This window comes from Hyperolius riggenbachi, chromosome 7, assembly GCF_040937935.1.
Source record: "Hyperolius riggenbachi isolate aHypRig1 chromosome 7, aHypRig1.pri, whole genome shotgun sequence".
NCBI classification, from domain to species: domain Eukaryota; kingdom Metazoa; phylum Chordata; class Amphibia; order Anura; family Hyperoliidae; genus Hyperolius; species Hyperolius riggenbachi.
The window spans coordinates 82,804,413-82,825,990 of NC_090652.1; the positions used below are offsets into that span (position 1 = coordinate 82,804,413).

The 21,578-nt window shown below is 47.1% G+C and overlaps 1 protein-coding gene across 2 annotated transcripts in view; it reads left to right on the forward strand.

Moving 5' to 3' along the window:
- LOC137524392 (testis-expressed protein 2-like) overlaps window positions 1-21,578 on the forward strand; it is a 155,967-nt gene that overhangs the window by 83,785 nt on the left and 50,604 nt on the right. For both annotated transcript variants that reach the window (XM_068244169.1, XM_068244168.1), the window contains 4 exons: window positions 257-457; window positions 8,926-9,235; window positions 9,800-10,038; window positions 15,992-16,138. In XM_068244169.1, coding sequence (XP_068100270.1) covers window positions 257-457; window positions 8,926-9,235; window positions 9,800-10,038; window positions 15,992-16,138 — 897 coding nt within the window. The remainder of the gene's footprint in view (window positions 1-256; window positions 458-8,925; window positions 9,236-9,799; window positions 10,039-15,991; window positions 16,139-21,578) is intronic.

Sequence of the window (21,578 nt, forward strand, 5' to 3'; positions counted from 1 at the left end):
CATTTTCACATTCCATTGATGAGCTTCTTCAACAGTCTTACCAGGCGGTGACTTAGGTGCTTAGAAGTCTGTACATAACATGGTGCCCAAACCAGGCACTGCATACCAACACATTTTGGCACCAGGTACCCAAATTCATCATCATCCCATGCCAAATCCACCAGCTTCCACACTATACAGTACGGATAGTGTGATATAAGTAACTAACCATTAAACATCATGTCCTCTGTAATCACTGTGCTTCTTTTGTACTTAGGGCTGGATGAATGAAATGTTTTCCTACGATCCTGAGACGTATCATCCTGCTCTCACGCATTCTGTGTTTGTAATGCTGGAAGGGACGACCTTAAAACGCTGCTATCCAAAGAGCAATTTGCCACGAAGGTCCACCTTTGGGGAGGAGATCCCAGAAATGTTGTTTGCCAGTGAGGAGACTGATGACATAACCAATGCTCAGGTAAGAGGTGATCTGCCGTGTCTGAACACACCAAGTTCTCAAATTAACATATTGGTCTTGTTGCACTAGACCTGAAAACTGAAATAACTAGTGGCTTAATTCCGACACTTCACCAGGAGGACATAAAAGCACCCCGTTGTAAACCAGCAGACTCTTTAAACCAGTGATGTCCACCTCCAACCCTGGAGTGCCTGAGGTCCTCAAACATTTTTGGCGCTTCTCAAATGAATTGATGGGACTGCATCAGGAAAGGTGTGCTTCATCAAACCAGTACACTATCCAGTGTGACATGGGAGACCAGGGTTCAAAACCTGGCTAGGGTCAGTACCTATTCAGTAAGGAGTTCAAGGCAAGACTCCCTAACACTGCTGGGTGGCTTCTTGAGCGCGTCCCAGTGGCTGCAGCTCTTGAGCGCTTTGAGCCCAACAGGAGTAAAGCACTATGCAAATGTTTGGATTATTATTATCATTATTATCAAGTAGAACACACTACTCCATTTCTCTGCCCATCCTAAACATTGGCATGGCTATGCCAACGAACCTTTTAGCATACTGCAATGTTAGGGGGTGTGGTTATTAATAACGGCAGTTGGTGCTTTTTCATGTCTGCCAGTAGTATAGATGATGACTAGCAGGCTGATTGTGGATCAAACAATATAAACAAATTACATGGTGAATATCAATCATTTCTTGATCTTGCTTCTATTTTTAACTTCTCACTTTGCAATGCATTCATTTATTTTTATTTTTTTCCTCTTTCCGCTAAAGTTCCTCTTTAAGGCATTTTGTAGCGCTAAAGGAAATGATACATACTGTATTTCATTTTCAGCCACTGTTTGCAGTGATGCGACAGTGGTGAAAGGTGTTCCAGCCTCATAAATCATTTACACCTCCTGCGTAAAAATTGTTAGCAAAGCAAGTGAGCTGACAAGCAGTGAAAACAATCTCCTTGCCTTGAAAAACATAAGAAAAAAAAAAAAAAAAGAAAGACGCTAACGCATCACAGTACATTCACCGGATTGGTCATTTCAGCCATCCATTCAACCCTATAGAAAAATGCCAATAGACAGTTGCCTTCTCTTCTGTCATTAAAAGGAGATTTTAACACAACCGGACATTAACCATTTACCGCCATCCTAACGTATTAAAACGTCATGCTTACCTCTATTAACAGCAACATGACGTTTTAATACGTCGCGCATTCCCGCCGCTGCTACCGCCGTGTGTCCGCCGCTACCGCCGCCATTACCGTCGGGATCCCGTGCTGGGCGATTGGGGAAGAGGACTGAACAGTCCTCTACCCAATCGCAGTGCCTGGAGTGAATGGACGTGACCGCGAACAGCGGCTACGTCCATTCACATAAACAGGAAATGTAACAGTTTAATAAAGTGTGTAAAAAAAAAAAAAAAAAAAGTGAACACGTCCTATGAGTGTTCACCAGCGCCATCTTGTGGCCAAAAAGTATATTACACTTACAAAATACATACATTTTCAAGTATATACACATCATTAATAAAATTACACTTCCAACCCTCCCCCCCAAAAAAAACACTTGTAAAAAAAAAATCAGCTTAAAAAAAATAAATAAATAGTTGCCTTAGGGACTCAGCTTTTTTTATTCTATATTTTATGGGGGGAAATTAATTTTAATTTATTACATAGGGGCTTGTAATTATGGCCAGAACAAACAGAAAAATAACCACTTATATTTCAAAATAATATACTGTCGCCATACATTGTGGTAGGGACATAATCTAAACGGTTTAATTATCGGGACCACTGGGCAAATAAAACGTGTTTGTTTTATCCACAGGAGAATGTTTAATTTTAAAACTATAAAGGCTGAACACTGAGAAATAATGATTTTTTTTCTTTTTTTTTCTGTTTTTCTCATTAAAATGCATTTAGAATAAAAAAATTCTTAGAAAAATGTACTATCCACAGAAAGCCTAATTGGTGGCGAAAAAAACGAGGTATAGATCATTTTCTTGTGATAAGTAGTAATAAAGTTATTAGGGAATAAAAGGGAGGAGCGCTGACAACTGAAAATTGCTCTGGTCCGTTAGGATAAAAACCCTTGGGGGTGAACTGGTTAAAGAGAAACTATAACCAAAATAACATAATGAATAAAATTGCATTTTTTTTTACAGTATTCATTTATAGATTATTTAGTCAGTGTTTTCTTATTGAAAAATCTTTCCTCTCCCTGATTTACATTCTGACATTTATCACTGGTGGTGACATATTTTGTCCTGTCAGGTGATCCCTGTGGATTGTTCATTTACTGAGAGTTCTTAAGCCAGTATAAAAACATAGCTGGTCTCCCAGACTGCTCGGGGGTGGGGGTAGGAGGTCTTCTACATAATAAACAGCCTAGGCTAAGCCTCAGTGGGAGGGTGGGGCAATATAACAATATACAGCAATATATAGCTATAGGAAGTGTTTCTGATGCTGATACTGGGATATTTAACATTAAAGTGGGTAACCTGGATAATTTACTGCATTCTATTGTCACTACAGGGCCTCTTTAATTATCTTCAAAGAAATTTTTATAAATAAGCAGTGTCAAATGTAGCAGAAGGAAGACAGAGAGCACTAAACATATTTTTTGTGCTAATATAAAAAAAAATTAAGCACACTCCCAGTGAATGCTGCACCGAGTGTATTGGTATATCAAGAATTATAGCATATTAAATACCTATACATACCCACCATACATTGGGTCCATTTCCATATATAGCCCCAAGATCAGGGCTGGATTTGTATTTCTTACCGCCCAAGGCCAACTATCACCAGACCCGGTCCAAGCGCAGCTGTCCTGCATTAGAGTTTGCAGATAGCAGCGGGGGACCAGGGATGGATTGGGTCTGGCTGCATCTATGCCTCCTATGCAGTGTGTTTACTGGAGGAGCAGAGGACTCATCTTGGAGCCGGATGAGAGTGCAGGCTGCAGCTGACGGCATCAGAAAGTTAGTGTTGCCTCGCATTCACTACCGGATCATACCTTAAGGGGGAGTGCTACAGCTGGAAAAGAAGGATGATGCACTCTCAGGAAGCTGGCACATCCAATATGTATCTTTATTCGTTTTGTTTATAAAAACGCCAATATTTTTGGAGCCATTTGGGTCCCCTTTATCAAAACAGCATTTGCTCGTAGACAATCATCTGAATGCCGCAATGTGTCAATCAATCTCTATTATCAAATTGAAGAGAATGGGAGTCAGAGCTCCTCTCAGAACTCGCAGGATGCGATCTGATTCAGACAGGCTGCAGCCTTCAAAAGCGGACAGCATGACTGATAGCTCCGTTTGCCCCTTGTCCCCTTCCACTTTACTGCCCCTCACTCAGCCGCCCCAAAACAAGGCTGAATTTCTGGTTCCCTAGGCCATGGCCTATGCGGCCTTGCCAGAAATCCGGCCCTGCCCAAGAGATGGGTGTGTGTATAAGCATCTGATGTGCTGATTCTTGAGAAATCAATACACTTAGTTGAGTAGCATATGCAAACTGTTTGTGTGTACCTTTTTTCATATTGATTGTTGATTCCAGTGCATGCACCTGAAGAGCATATCTTTTGGTTTACTAACCTATACTTGTTAGCTTGCTGTTCTTATTAAAGTGGTGTGAAAATCAACATTTCTTCTTTGCTCTAAAGGATTCTTTACAGCAAAAACCTACTACCAGAAAAAACACTGGTAGCAGAACAGCATTCAAACACTTAACACAGGACTTTCTTCTTCAGTGGACAGCTGTCTGCCACATCCAAAGAGGTGATAACATTATCTTTTGTTTTCATTTCTTTAAAAGCAAGAAGTTTTGAATCAGGATGATACCATTTATTGGCTAACTGCAGAAAATATATCTAAGAGAAAGCTTTCGGGTATTGTGCCTTCATCAGACTAAATCCTGTATGCTTACAAGATATCTAACACGGTACAATGCTTACTGATGGCTAACGCGGTACTATACTCGACTGTTACATTTCTTTGTCAGCTACAATTAGTAAACATTAGCAAAGTGCTGAATCTGAGCTCTCTCTGCTTCTAGTATGTCAGTAGCAACTTTCAGAGCAGATAAACTGTACATTGGGAACTTGTAATTTGTAAACCGACAATATTCCTTGTGCACAAAAGCAAATATGGCAACTGTTTAATAAAAAGGTAGGAAAACATATAGTTATTGAATGTTATGTCTGAGTTTTATTCCACTTTTAATAGTTGTCTGTGTTCTCTGCTGCCATCAGCCCTGCTGCCTTCTCCACTATCGCTGGCCTAAACTGTCTTCTCTCCACTCACTGCCTGATGCCCTGCGCTTTCTCTGCCACCTACCATCCCATCCACTCCCCCATCACTGGCCCTGCTGCCTTCTCCCCCTTACTTCTCCACTATCACTGGCCTACACTGTCTCCTCTCCACTCATTGCCTGATGCCCTGCGCTGTCTCTGCCACCTACCATCCCATCCACTCCCCCATCACTGGCCCTGCTGCCTTCTCCCCCTTCCTTCTCCACTATCACTGGCCTACACTGTCTCCTTTCCACTCGTTGCCTGATACCCTGCACTGTCTCTGCCACCTACCACCCCATCCACTGACCCATCACTGCTGCCTCCCCCCCCCCCCCCTTCCTTCTCCACTATCAATGGCCTACACTGTCTCCTCTCCACTCATTGCTTGATACCCTGTGCAGGGCCGCCATCAGAAATTTTGGGGCGCCTCACACATCATCAAGCCTGCCCCCCCTCTCCCTGGGCCCACCCACTGGTTGCTCTGCCCGTCCACTAGCCACCCCACCCCCATGTACGTGCGTGAAGTGCACTGCGACGGAAAATGTGCATGGCTCCAACACTGAAGAAAGCAGCATGCACAGATTGATGCGGCGAAAAGTGGCCGTTGCCATGGCATGTTGTGGGTGGAGATAAAATACTAGCAAAATACAGGTAGTCCCCGGTTAACAAATGAGATGAGGGACTTGTAGGTCCGTTCTTATCCTTTATCTGTTCTCTTTTGTCCCCCTCTTTTCTTCCTGGTGCCCCCAGTATAGGTAGCCAGGTATAGGTTCCCCAGTATAGTATAGTAGCGGGCTCACTCATCTGCTCCCCACGTTCAAGCGCTGATGTCACTCTTCTTTCAGTGCTGAAACGCAGTGTGTTGGTTAGTGAGCCACAGGCCCGCAGCCAGCACATGCAGCGCTTCCAGCACTTTGGGGGGAGGGCGCCCAGAAGCCCTGGGCCCCTCACTGCAGTGTCAGTTGTCCCCCCCTGATGGGTGCACTGCCCCTGTGCTTTCTCTGTCACCTGCCATCCCATTCATTGACCATGCTGCCTTCTCCCCCTTCAGGGGCGTTCCTAGGGTCCTTGAAGATTGGGGGCACCTGTGGGCACAAGGCGAGGGGGGTATGCGGCGCGTTGCGTGCGCCGTGGCAAAAAATGGGCATGGTCATACCGTGAGTGGGCGTGGCCATGGGTGGGGCCAAATTTACATGAACTTAGCAGCGGTGTAAGCTACAGATAGCCGGCCTGCCCATCAAAATATTAGATGGAGCCCCATGTCCTTTATTTAAATAATTGACAATCAGTATAGGCATAAATCAAAGATGTATACGCACATACAATTTTGAATGGTCAATCACTGACCAATTTTACCAACCCCATGCAGTAAGTGGGCCAACAAACAATGAATTTGATGAACAGAGCTAAAATTGGCTAATCAAAATTGTATGTGTGTACCAGGCTTTACAGCTAATACTTTACATAATAAAAGTAGCAGGGATAAGCACACACTGCAGCTAGTTTACTATCAGTACAGGCACAGAGTAACAGCTTATACAGTACATACTGGAGGTAGCAAAGATCAGCACATACTGCAGCTAGTTTACTATCAGTACAGGCACAGAGTAAAGGCTTATACTGTACATACTGGAGGTAGCAGAGATCAGCACACACTGCAGCTAGTTTACTATCAGTACAGGCACAGAGTAACGGCTTATACTGTACATACTGGAGGCAGCAGAGATCAGCACACACTGCAGCTAGCTTACTATCAGTACAGGTACAGAGTAACGGCTTATACTGAACATACTGGAGGCAGCAGAGATCAGCACACACTGCAGCTAGTTTACTATCAGCACAGGTACAGAGTAACGGCTTATACTGTACATACTGGGGGTAGCAGAGATCAGCACACACTGCAGCTATCAGTACAGGCACAGAGTAACAGCTTATACTGTACATACTGGAGGCAGCAGAGATCAGCACACACTGCAGCTAGTTTAGTATCAGTACAGGTACAGAGTAACGGCTTATACAGTACATACTGGAGGTAGCAGAGATCAGCACACACTGCAGCTAGTTTAGTATCAGTACAGGTACAGAGTAACAGCTTATACTGTACATACTGGTGTAGCAGAGATCAGCACACACTGCAGCTATTAGTACAGGCACAGAGTAACGGCTTATACTGTACATACTGGAGGCAGCAGAGATCAGCACACACTGCAGCTAGTTTAGTATCAGTACAGGTACAGAGTAACGGCTTATACTGTACATACTGGAGGTAGCAGAGATCAGCACACACTGCAGCTAGTTTAGTATCAGTACAGGTACAGAGTAACGGCTTATACTGTACATACTGGAGGTAGCAGAGATCAGCACACACTGCAGCTAGTTTAGTATCAGTACAGGTACAGAGTAACGGCTTATACTGTACATACTGGAGGTAGCAGAGATCAGCACACACTGCAGCTATCAGTACAGGCACATAGGAACAGCCTAGACTGTAATGGGACATGTAGGATGGGGCTCAGGCACAGACACACACAATGGGGCACAGACATACACACATACATACATACATACACACATACATACACAATGGGGCACAGAGGCTGGGGCACTGACAGACACACTACACACACACACACACACACACACACACACACACACACACACACACACACACACACACACACACACACAGTACACACACACACACACAGTACACACACACACACACACACACACACACACACACACACACACCCTGGCAGTGTAAACAGTACATTACCACCTCCTCCCTGGTCTGGAGTCTGCAGTCTGCCACGCACGGGGTTATCTAGCTGCCGCCTCCGCGGCTGCATCCTGCCTGTGTCCGGAGTCCGACCTCCAGGCTGGCTCTGGCAGTTCTCCCCCTCACTCTCTGCAGCAGAGGCTTCTTCTTAGTCCCTCTTGGTGGCATGGCATGCAGAGGATCAGCGAGGGTCAGCGCAGCGGGCACCTGGCGGGCAATTCAAAACTGGCTCCTCCGAGATGGCTTCACTACACGTGCAGGGGGCGGAGCTACTCACGCTCTCTCCAGCCCCCTGCCTATTCATTCAATCTCGCGCCCCCTGCCTGGTGCTCCTGATTAGGCAGGGGGCAGATGGAAAAGGGGACCAGCAGTGCTTCTTAGTGATGGGTCGTTCGCGAACGAGCCGGCTCTAAGAGCCGGCTCTTTGCTGCGAACGACAAGAGCCGGTTCTCAGCCGATTCCTCAGCCGCCCCACAGAGCTCTGCTTTGCTCTGCAATAAAGGGCGCTGAGGCATGTTGGGAGATGTAGTCCTCCTCTTGCAGCTTGTTGGAGTGTATGGGGCGGAGCAGAGCAGTAGCAGGAGGGATTGCCCCAGTCAGAGAAGCAGTCTGGAATTGTCATGGAGACGGGGCAGGGCTTTTACTCCGATTCTGAGTGGTGTTTAGTGATATTTAATGAAGAGCCGATTCAGAGCCGTAAGAGCCGGCTCTTTAATGGGAGCCGATTCAGAAGAGTCGATTCTCTGAAAAGAGCCGGAATTCCCATCACTAGTGCTTCTGAGCGGCGAGCACCGCCCACAACATGGCGGCCGCCGTATTGTGTAAACGGCGGCCGCGCAAAGTAAAAACATTCGTGGCACTCCCGTTGGGCACCCCAGAGCAGTCATTAGGGGCACCCCAAAGCCATATCCGTGGCACGTGCCACCGATATGTGACGCTAGCGACGCGCCTGCCCCCTTCCTTTTCCACTATCGCTGGCCTACACTGTCTCCGCTCCACTTATTGCCTGATATCCTGCACTGTCTCTGCCACCTACCATTTCAACCACTCACCCATCACTGACCCTGCGGCCTTCTCCCTCTTCCATCTCCACTATCACTGGCCTACACTTTCTCCTCTCCACTCATTGCCTGATACCCTGCGCTGTCTCTGCCACCTACCATCGCATCCACTGACCCTGCTGCCTTCTCCCCCTTCCTTCTCAACTATCGCTGGCCTACACTGTCTCCTCTCCACTCATTGCCTGATATCCTGCACTGTCTCTGCCACCTACCATCCCATCCACTCTCTCTCTTCTGTATTCTGCTGTTCCCTCCATTTAATTTTTGCTGTAGAGCCACACAATTTGTTATTATGGCTCTGATTGTTCTTGTATTTATTAGAGTACGTCTACAACTTTGCCTCTAGGTTTATCTCTTTCCATATGGCCTGGCCAAGAAAAGACTTTGGAACAAGAAGTATCCTATATGCATCCAGTTGCATAAGTCAGAAGACATCGCTCTCCAGAACCCAGTTGTAGCATGCAATGATGGTGAAGATATTCCACAACAGGACAAAGAGGACTCTGAGAAGATCCATGCAGACTCTAAGGGGCGGACTTTATTCCTTTTTGGAAGGACAGGAAGAAACAAAGAAGAATGGTACCAACATTTGGTTAAAGCAATCCGAGGGTCCCTGTCTGGACGACAAGTGGCAACTAGAAGTGACAGCAAAACAGGTAATTGGACCTTCAATTAGGTTTTTCTGGCTTAACTTTCTTTCTCTATTCAGATAGTGAATTTTAAGAGACACTCGGGACATCACAATCAAAGTACCCAAATTAAAAATGGTCTATGTTGCCCCAGCAGCCAGTCAGCTTCTTCATCTTTTGTGCAGGCCTCAAAATTAGAGAAATAATTATAGCCGTTGCATTGTTGAAATCACGGTTCATCTTCCAGGAACTTTTGACCAGAGGTGTAGAGGAGGAGCAGAGCCCTACATAAGGCCGTAGCTAAAGCACCCCTTGCTGACCTTAATGATATGGAAAGGAGTGATGGAAGGGATCAGCCATGGTTGTCTTGGGGATTATTCAATGTTGTGTCTGAAACTAGAGTGTATTCCATGGACAACAGGTTCCCCCCATTCCCAGGTACAGTGTTCCCCTGAGACAGAGATATGATTTTAGACTTTATGTGCAGTACAACCTGCTAGTGAACAGTTCAACAATTAATTAAAAAACAGGCAGACGTTTTTAAATACGTTTCCTTGCCTAAGTAATGTGTTTTACCCTCTTCTCCCACAGGTTCAGCACCAAACCCACTGTCCAGCCCGTGCAGTTGGGGCGGAGCCAGTATTAGCGGCGGGGAAAGCACAGAGGATATTCCCTGTTTGCTGAAGCCCAGAGACTTGTCAGGGAATGTCAGGCAAAAGTTACTTCTGGACTACAACAACTACATCTCCTGCTTCATCCCACCCGAGATTGCAAGCCCCTCCCCCAGCCCTCATCAAAGCGAAACCAGCAGCCCCACCCCACGGAGAAAGGTGAATGGCCACTGTCTGTTTAGGAAGTATAATCACAAACTTCTTCAATATCCCCAGGCTCAGCTGCCAACTAGACATGGTCAAAGAGATGCTAATAATGTAAAGCTGATGCAAATGTACATATTTATTTTTTATATTAATTTTATCAGCCCGTCACCTTTGCTCAAACAACCCTTGATAACTTGCAGTCATAAAATAAAGCATTGGTGTTGTAGTTAAACGCTTGCACAGTGCACAATCGAAAATCTTTATTCCTCATATAGTTGCTGAAGAAAGTCACTGATCTTTGTTCTGCGTTTGTTTAACCAGATCAAAGTGTCTAGTCTAATCAGCAGCTGTGAATAGACCGCAGAGGAGCTCTGCTGTGGCGTCCAGTAAACACAGGGGTTTTCTTAGAATTTCCATGAATTGTAATGATTTTTTTTTCCATAAATGTTATCATGCTGTGGCTAACCTTTTAGAGAAGAGAGGAAGTTGTGAGTTTTATTCCACTTTAACAGCTGCTGCTAGGGACATGGCCGATTTTAGGCACGTGCGGGGCGTGCAACCGCACGGGGCGCAGAGTGGCAGTGAGGAGAAGGGGGCGCAGGCAGAAGTAGGAGTGAAAGATGGTGACGCGCGGTGCAGCCTAACCAAAAAAGACCAGCGCGATCACCTCTTAGCTGCACTCCTCCTGGGCGTCCTCCTGTTGCCTTCCTTGGCTGCAACGTCAAGTGAACACCACATTACCAGCGTGTGGTGACACTGACATACAGTAGCGGTACTGCAGCTGTCGGGGTTCCCTAGGAGGAAGATAGGACTTGCTGCGGACCACGTGTGTGTTTTCCTGCCCAAGGTTCCTGCTGCTTCTTCTCTCCTCCTGGACTTCGTGACCTGTGGCAACAGAGGCAGGTAGTTAGCCCAGCTCTTCCCCTGTCGCTCTTCTGATATGGCTGCTCTCAGTGGGAAGGGGGGAGGCGCAGGCAGGGCCGGGCCAAGGCATAGGCTGGAGAGGCTCCAGCCTCAGGGCGCAGTGTAGGAGGGGGCGCACAATTCATTCAGCTGTCATTCCTAATGTGTTTGAAGCAGAAAGAAATAACAAAAGGGGATACATAGCAGTGACTGCAAGCCAGATAACTAGATATTAAGGTATTGGGGAGGTTGTGGGCCCTGTGGCCCTCTTAGTCTAATAGCAATCAGTGTTTGATGGCTCGGGTGGCAGGGATGGAGGGGCGCACTTTGGTGTCTCAGCCTTGGGTGCTGGAAGACCTTGTCCCAGCTCTGGGCGCAGGTTCCAGCTAACGGCTAGAATGAATGATAGTGAGTGTGGTAGGGCAGGGGGCTCATAAGTGCAGGGAAACTGGACAGTTATAACTGATGCGGTGGGCAGAGCAAACACACAGGCAGCTGCAGGCATAACACTTGCCTGCATCCCATCTCTGACAGCCTGGCAGGGATTATAACTTACGGGTGGGTCACATCACAGGCAGCTTCTTCCCTCCCCTCCGAGAGTCCGTCCAGACAAAATCATGGTGTCGGGGGAAGGGGAGAGTGCTAATGGGCAGGATGTGACTGTGTTTCTGCTGCCTGTGTCCCTGCCTGGCCTGCATGCTGTGAGTACCTGTCCTGCTGCTGAGGCCTGACAACCCCTTCTCCACCCCACAGCATTAGGGGGCCCATTATTCCCCTTAACACTGCTTCCAGCAAGCCCCCCTCCCCTTTCTATAAAGGTACCACTACTCCCAGCAAGCCCCCTCCCCTTTCTATAAAGGTACGACTACTCCCAGCAAGCCCCCCTCCCCTTTCTATAAAGGTACGACTACTCCCAGCAAGCCCCCCTCCCCTTTCTATAAAGGTACGACTACTCCCAGCAAGCTCCCCTCCCCTTTCTATAAAGGTACCACTGCTCCCAGCAAGCCTCCCTCCCCTCTGTATAACGGTACTACTGCTCCCAGCAAGCCCCCCTCCTCTTTCTATAAAGGTACCACTGCTCCCAGCAAGCCCCCCTCCCCTTTCTATAAAGGTACGACTACTCCCAGCAAGCCCCCCTCCCCTTTCTATAACGGTACTACTGCTCCCAGCAAGCCCCCCTCCTCTTTCTATAAAGGTACCACTGCTCCCAGCAAGCCCCCCTCCTCTTTCTATAAAGGTACCACTGCTCCCAGCAAGTCCCCCTCCCCTTTCTATAACGGTACTACTGCTCCCAGCAAGCCCCCCTCCTCTTTCTATAAAGGTACCATTGATCCCAGAAAGCCCCCCTCCCCTTTCTATAAAGGTACCACTGATCCCAGAAAGCCCCCCTCCCCTTTCTATAAAGGTACCACTGATCCCAGCAAGCCCCCCTCCCCTTTCTATAACGGTACTACTGCTCCCAGCAAGCCCCCTCCCCTTTCTATAAAGGTACCACTGATCCCAGCAAGCCCCCTCCCCTTTCTATAAAGGTGCCACTGCTCCCAGCAAGCCCCCCTCCCCTTTCTATAACGGTACTACTGCTCCCAGCAAGCCCCCTCCCCTTTCTATAAAGGTACCACTGATCCCAGCAAGCCCCCTCCCCTTTCTATAAAGGTACCACTGATCCCAGCAAGCCCCCTCCCCTTTCTATAAAGGTGCCACTGCCCCCAGAAAGCCCCCCTCCTCTTTCTATAAAGGTGCCACTGCTCCCAGCAAGCCCCCCTCCTCTTTCTATAAAGGTACCACTGCTCCCAGCAAGCCCCCCTCCTCTTTCTATAAAGGTACCACTGATCCCATAAAGCCCCCCTCCCCTTTCTATAACGGTACTACTGCTCCCAGCAAGCCCCCTCCCCTTTCTATAAAGGTACCACTGATCCCAGCAAGCCCCCCTCCTCTTTCTATAAAGGTACCACTGATCCCAGAAAGCCCCCCTCCCCTTTCTATAAAGTTACCACTGCTCCCAGCAAGCCCCCCTCCCCTTTCTATAAAAGTACCACTGATCCCAGCAAGCCCCCCTCCCCTTTCTATAAAGGTACCACTGCTCCCAGCAAGCCCCCCTTCTAAAGAAGTACAGCTCCCAGCCTATACAGGTACCACTGCTCCCAGCAAGACCTTTCCCCCCTCCCCTTTATAGAGGCATTATACTGTAGCTCCTACCATGCTCCTTTCCTCCATAGAGGCACCACAGATCCCAGCATGCCCCTCCTCTTCCATATAGTATTGTGATTTCCTTCAGGGCCCCAGAGCCGGCTAGGGAAACACCCTGGAGGCGCGCTCCTCTGTGAGTTTTTCTCTTTTCATCTTCACATGAGCCTCATGACGCACCCACGAGGATGAAGCACACAGAGGAGCAAGCCAGCCGGACAGGTGAGTGCGCTCCATGTTCTGCAGGGGTCCCAGGTGACCACAGTTCACATTGGAGGAGGAACACTGCTGTGAACACTGGTTTATTAATACAAAAGTATAAAATCACAGTGCAGTCTAGTAAACATGGGGAAAGAGATGGTAGACATACCAGAGTGAGAGGAGGCACAATGGTGGTGGTGGGTGATGGGTACAGGATGCCTGACGGCCGTTTCACGCTAGGTTGCGCTTCTACGGAGGCTACGCAACTGATTGTGAAATGGCGTCAGGCATCCTGATCCCATCACCCACCACCACCATTGTGCCTCCTCTCACTCTGGTATGTCTACCATCTCTTTCCCCATGTTTGCTAGACTGCACTGTGATTTTATACTTTTGTATTAATAAACCAGCGTTCACAGCAGTGCCAGCTTCCCATCTTTTCTATATGTTCTTGGATCTACCTCACTGCTTGAGCACGCTTGTGAAGCTGCACATGGAGGAGAGCACATTATAGAACCTATCGTGCACAGCCCTACGCATCAGGTGTTTACTGTAGTGCCAACCCAGTACTGCTTCCTTGGTTCTTCCATCACATTGGAGGAGGCCTGAGGGGCCCACCAGCCATCTCTTGAGGGCCTGAGGGACAATCCAATACTATATGGGAACTGTGTTGCCTCTATGGGAGAAAATGAGCATGCTGGGGGCTGTGGTGTCTCTATGGAGGGAAGGAGTATGCTGAGAGCTGTGGTACTTCTATTATGGGGGGGGGGGGGGGGTAGGGCTTGCTGGGAGCGGTGGTGCCTCTATGGAAGGGGAGGATAGTCCATGGGTTTCCTGTATCTCCCTATACCCCACCTTTCCAGTGCTGGGTTCTTCTCTGGTTGATTAGGTTTTTCAGTATGCAAACGAGCGTGGGCAAATGTATCTGTACTGGGCATGCTAGTAAGGTCCATACATGACCAGTAAAATGAAGTGCTTGTGCAGTAAAAAAGGCTTGCACAAGTGCCTTAGTTGTACCAGGTATGTGCAGACCTTACTTGTGCCTGCCCAGTACTGACACGCTTGCTTGCGCTATGAAGAAACCTACGTCAGCAAAGAAGGGCCTAATACTGGAACAGTGGGATGTAAAAAGCTTTCTTTGGTAGTTTCATGTACTGTTCTTTTTCTGCTGGTGTGGGGTGTTTGGAATATGTGTATTGGTGTGTGGGCGGCTGGTGACAGAGGGCCTCGGGTGTTAAAAAGTACAAATCTGGCACTTGGTGTGTCTTAAAGGGAAACTAAACTGAGAGGGATATGGATGTTTCCTTTTAAGCAATACCAGTTGCCTGGCAGTCTTGCTGATCTCGTTGGCTGCAGTAGTGGCTGAATCGCACACACCTGAAACAAGCATGCAGTTAACCCAGTCTGACCTCAGTCAGAGCACCTGATCTGAATGCTTGTTGAGGGGCTGTGGCTAAAAGTATTAATCTAAAGACACAGTGTCAGCAGGAGAGTCAGGCAACTGGTATTTTTTTAAAAGGAAAAATCCATGTCCTTCTCAGTTTAGGTTCCCTTTACAATGTCCCTCTTTCTCATCTCAAAAAGTTGGGAGGTATGGCTGCAGCTTCTAGCATCCCTGGCCCAACACCCCTCCCCTTGCAGGCAGGAGCCAATCACCACATGTGTTGATTTCTCCCCTCACGCAATGCTGTGCTTGCCCACAACACGTCACTGAAGAGGTGGGAACAGTGTCAGCGGCCCAAACTCTTTAGGGCCTGTACATACTAGCGCACTTCTGTCTGTTTTTCAGCAACACGTAACAATCTGTAACATCGATGTGCTGATAAGAGGCGGACAGAAGTGCACCAAGTGCAGATGGCAGAGGTTTTTTTTCTTTTATCGGCCGGGGGGGGGGGGGGGGGGGGGCGTATTTTTTGATACTCGCCCTGGGAGCAATTTAATCTAAAAACTGCACTGGCTAGGGATCATGGGTAGTGTTGTCCTGTGTCCAACAGGCAGATGGTTCAGGAGGCAGAATTAACCTCCTCCCCCGAGCTAAATGTTCTGCTGCTAGGATTGTTTTTAAGAGAACAAAATAAGAGGTGAGAAAAAGGGAAACCGAGAGCCCACAATGGTGTAGTCTGGTTGAAGTAAAAAGTAAACTTATTCAGAGGATTAATCAGGATTGCCACTTAGGCAACCACTGATAAGGCGGTTGGGGAAATTAGACCTGACCCCACTCAGGATTAAGAAGTAGCTCTCTGTAGACAGGAAGGATGGGGATAACATCCCTCCACAGACGGTGGACTAGAACATACACTGAAAATTTGAACATGAGGCAACAACACAACAGTACAATTTTTTAAAATAAACTGTTTAAAAGGGAGGCAGTGGTTGGCTTACCTCCCCACAAGTAGACACGATCCTGTCGAGTTTTGTCAACAATTCACTTTATTTGAATGCTCAGGAATACAACGCGTTTTGCAGGTACAATCCTGATTCATTAGGCAGATATCGGAGCAACTATAATACGTCCGAGAACTAACCAAGCGCCTCTGTCTAATAAGAGGAGAGACATAGTTATTTATGGCAGGTTTTATAGGATCCAGGAGTTTCTCTATGATTCTTAAAAAAGTGCAGCGATTGTGGCTCTTTGTATTTGTGAGTTGCAACCTAATATCTGCTCCCATCCACACAGCACCTCATAGATCGCTCGCTCTCCAGCACCCCAGGTGTGTATTGGATAAATGCCTTCATTGGACGCATCTTCTGGGATTTCCTCAGAGAGAAGTACTGGGAGGAAATTGTGGCCAACAAAATCCAGAAGAAACTGACTAAAATCAAGGTGAGATGCTCAGTGCAGTGTTATACTTGTGTGCAAATCATGTCTTCAGTGGAAGACCTATGAGTGCCAGCTGTTTATAATGTGACTCCTCACACTGGGTACTGAAGATTATTGGCTGTATGTTCATTAATCCTTAGCAGGTCTTATAAAGTGGAAGATACAACCTCAAACCATGTCATTATCTATTCCACTAGTGGCCGGTAAGTCAGAATGTAATGTACTGTTCCGCACAATAAGCCTGTACATATCCAAGATATGTGTGCTTTATCCACGGCGGCTCTATGTTCATCAGTGGACGAATGCGCGCATCATCTGAAAAATAGCTGCATATGGCAATTTGTTTTTGCCAGACACTAACTCGTGTAAAACCCACATTAGGTGGAAATAGCCCGATGATTTTCAATAAGCTTTTAGATCTAATGCAGATTGTGTGTGCATTATTGTCCAGATTTCAACTTAAGGGCCCTTTTCCACTAGCCGCAATCCACTTCAAAAACATGTAAATCATGGTGGTAATTTTCCACTAGTGCGATTCGATTGTGCTCCGTTCCCAAAGGCTTCATGTAGAAACGTGGCGAGAGAAAATTGCGGGTTGTGCTATTGCATGATTGCGCTTGCGATTGCGCTTCCCATTGAAGAAAGGGCCCAGAGTCAAAATGCAAAAAACGGTGTTTTAAAAAAATCACATACGCTGTAGCCAAGTGCTGCCAATCAAACATACCTTATATACTCGGGTATAAGCCTAATTTTTCAGCACAAAAAAATGTGCTAAATAGTTACCCCCTCGGCTTATATGCGAGCGAGTGGAGCAGAAGGATGGTGGAGCAGGTTTTGTTACTGGCAGAGGAGTATAAAGATCATGCACTAGTGATTCTGCTCTTGCCAGCTGGCTCCCTGCTGTGTCTGTGCCCCCATCCCTGCAACATGGTGTGCAGAGTGCACTGTTCAACACTACCTGTGTCCCCTGGCTTGTGGAGCGGAGCGTGCAAGCAACGTGTCAGTGGTGCAATGATCAGGGATTCTTCAAGTGTGGCAATCGCTGTGGCTCATATCTATGACACCGTTTAGTGGTGTCTTGAGACACAGCTGTATCATCCTTAGGGCAAATCTAGCTATGGGGATAGGGGATAACATGTACTAGGGGCACATCTGGCTATTGTGGAGGAGGCTATACTGAGGAGGGGGCTTATATGCAATTCAATCACTTTTTCCTGATTTCTGAGGGAGAACTTGGTACCTCGGCTAATACGCGGGTCGGTTTATATGCAAGTATATATTCGGTACTTTATGAACTGAGTATCAGAAGAACAAAAGTTTGCTTTCTTAAAACAGAAAGAATTTGCGATAATTCAGGTTGGAGTGAGCTTGAGATGTCTCCCAGTGCAACACTGCTAAATATATGCAAATTAACCATTGTTACCCTTAGCAGCTAAACACACCTCCAGAACCGCTGGAATGCAATGATGTGTCAGCTTGTTAATTTGTACAGAGCCAGAATAATCCAACATGCATACAGACTGTTTCGGATTGTTTGATCCTCATCAGTGCATGGCATGGATTGATTGTAACACCAAGAGGTACAGACTAACCAGCAAGCTCATGGTGAAACAGAACTCATTGGAGTGTGTAAGGGACTACAATGGTCCTAAAAAACCCCTTACTAAAATGCTAAGAAAAACAAAAGTTTGCTTTCTTAAAACAGAAAGAATTTGCGATAATTCAGGTTGGAGTGAGCTTGAGATGTCTCCCAGTGCAACACTGCTGAATATATGCAAATTAACCATTGTTACTCTTAGAAGCTAAACACACCTCCAGTGCAATGATGTGTCAGCTTGTTAATTTGTACAGAGCCAGAAAAAACTGTCTCAGTGCCCCTAGTGGCCGGACCGCAAAATGCCTTCCAATCGGTTTCAGCACACAGACCATGCAAGCTGTGGTCGCAATTGGTGCACAGAAACCGCTGGGATTTTGGCAGCAGACCGACTAGAAGGGAGCCTGTGAGTTACTGTAATACAAATTACACACTATTTCAGGGTATAACTGCCACCACCTCTGTTACCATGGGACAGAGGAGCCTACTGACTGGCTAAGTCTAGACCTGCAAATAAAAACGGTTAAACACACCCTATTCTGTCTAGCTAGCGACAATAGTAGCGTCTCTTCAGAGACCCGGGTTCAGTTTCTCTGTGGCTGAATAATAGGGTAGCGGAATAAACAAACTTACGTTAGCATCGGTTTCATGAAGGTTTCAGAAGGTTTCAGAATGTTTCATGAACACATCTATAAAAGGAAAGTTTTGCCACTTTGACTTTGTTGGTCTGGAGTAGGGCTGCCCAATAGGTCGATCGCGATCTACCGGTAGATCGCGACTGCCTGATTGTTAGATCGCGGCCCCATTGACTTTTGCGGCCAGCAGCTGTCAGATTCTGCTGCTGGCCGCTGATCTCGCGGGGAGGAGAGAGGCGTGGCTGAGAGGCCAGGGGCGGCTCTGCCATGACGCAGTGTCATGGCTGGGGGCGGCGCTGTAAGCAATACTTCCGCCCCCACTTGCGCCGCCCGGCCACAACCTATTCCAGCAGCACCCCTCAGCCACCGAATTGGGAGTGGAGACCAGGATGCCACCGCTGGAGCTGGAGGGAGGTAAGTGCTAACGTGTGCCCAGCTAACCTATACTACAGGCACATATGCCCAGCTAACCTATACTACAGGCACATATGCCCAGCTAAGCTATACTACAGGGACATATGCCCAGCTAACCTATACTACAGGCACATATGCCCAGCTAACCTATACTGCAGGCACATATGCCCAGCTAACCTATACTACAGGCACATATGCCCAGCTAACCTATACTACAGGCACATATGCCCAGCTAACCTATACTACAGGCACATATGCCCAGCTAACCTATACTGCAGGCACATATGCCCAGCTAACCTATACTACAGGCACATATGCCCAGCTAACCTATACTACAGGCACATATGCCCAGCTAACCTATACTACAGGCACATATGCCCAGCTAACCTATACTACAGGCACATATGCCCAGCTAACCTGTACTGCAGGCACATATGCCCAGCTAACCTATACTACAGGCACATATGCCCAGCTAACCTATACTACAGGCACATATGCCCAGCTAACCTATACTACAGGCACATATGCCCAGCTAACCTATACTGCAGGCACATGTACCTAGCTTACCTATACTACAGGCACATATGCCCAGCTAACCTATACTACAGGCACATATGCCCAGCTAACCTATACTGCAGGCACATATGCCCAGCTAAGCTATACTACAGGGACATATGCCCAGCTAACCTATACTACAGGCACATATGTCCAGCTAACCTGTACTGCAGGCACATATGCCCAGCTAACCTATACTACAGGCACATATACCCAGCTAACCTATACTACAGGCACATATGCCCAGCTAACCTATACTACAGGCATATATGCCCAGCTAACCTATACTGCAGGCACATGTACCTAGCTTACCTATACTACAGGCACATATGCCCAGATAACCTATACTACAGGCACATATGCCCAGCTAACCTATACTGCAGGCACATGTACCTAGCTAACCTATACTACAGGTACATATGCCCAGCTAACCTATACTGCAGGCACATATGCCCAGCTAACCTATACTGCAGGCACATGTACCTAGCTAACCTATACTACAGGCACATAGGCCCAGCTAACCTATACTACAGACACATATGCCCAGCTAACCTATACTACAGGCACATATGCCCAGCTAACCTATACTACAGGCACATATGCCCAGCTAACCTATACTACAGGCACATGTACCTAGGTAACCTATACTACAGGCACATATGCCCAGCTAACCTATACTACAGGCACATATGCCCAGCTAACCTATACTACAGGCACATATGCCCAGCTAACCTATACTGCAGGCACATGTACCTAGCTAACCTATACTACAGGTACATATGCCCAGCTAACCTATACTACAGGCACATATGCCCAGCTAACCTATACTACAGGCACATATGCCCAGCTAACCTATACTGCAGGCACATATGCCCAGCTAACCTATACTGCAGGCACATGTACCTAGCTAACCTATACTACAGGCACATATGCCCAGCTTACCTATACTACAGGCACATATGCCCAGCTAACCTATACTACAGGGACATATGCCCAGCTAACCTATACTACAGGCACATATGCCCAGCTAACCTAAACTACAGGCACATATGCCCAGCTAACCTATACTACAGGCACATATGCCCAGCTAACCTATACTACAGGTACATATGCCCAGCTAACCTATACTACAGGCATATATGCCCAGCTAACCTATACTACAGGCACATATGCCCAGCTAACCTATACTACAGGCACATTTACTAACCTATACTATATAATATATTCCGCCGGGGGGGGGGGCATTTGAAATGTCGGTAGCCCGCGAGCCAAAAAAGTGGGCGCCCCTGGTATGGAACATTCAGGTTTGTGTTTTAAAACAATACCAAGGAGGAAATAAACAATGATCAGTGAGAAGCAATTGGTGCTGAGTGACCATCAATCTGAGCTTTAGAAAGCCATTCCCAAAAAATGTAAAGTGCATTATTCAAGTGGAAAACATGAAATACATTTGCCAATCTTCTCAGGAGTGGACGGTTCAGAAAATTCACCCCAAGATTGTGCAGTGCTCGGAGAAATTGCAGAATACTGTACCCAAACCCTACATCTGAAGCTCTACAGGCCAAAGTTAGTTTATTAATTGTAAAGGTTCATGACAGTACAATTAGAAAAAGACTGAAGTATGACTTGTTTGGAAGAGTTACCAGGAGAAGGTCTCCTCGTTGATAAGGGCAGGGCAAAGAATCTGCCAGGCCATCTGTGTGACAACTAAGGCCTCTTTTTCAAAAGTGGTTGAACTACATGCTTGTTTAGCCTTCCAGCTGCCGGCCACAAGTGCCTCTGTGGCCAAAAGACATCTCATGCCGTGTCTGAGACTGGCTACTGCCGTGCTCAGATGCAACTACATGGGGGAAGGGGGGGCTGTCCACAGAAAAAAAAGACAGCAGCAGAGATGGATTAAGATGAAATGGGGCCCTAGGCAAGTAGCAACTCTGTGCCCACGCTTGATGACCACCTGGCTTCTTTTTTGGTGTGGGCTAGTATCAATTAGGCCCATAGTCTCCCTCCAGGCCCAAGGCAACTGCCTGAGTTGCCTTGTGGATGATCCAGCTCTGCCCAGCAGACATTTAACCCTTCTTTGCTTATTTCAGTCCCCTAATAAAAGGTTTGGTCAGAGTTCCTCCTTCATTGCTAACCTTTCTCCTATCTTCATCATTCCTTCCCCTTCTTGCTGCGCTTTATGACTTTATGCAGAGCATAGAAGCACTGTGAGCACAAAATATAGTAAATATCGGTTCATAGGTAA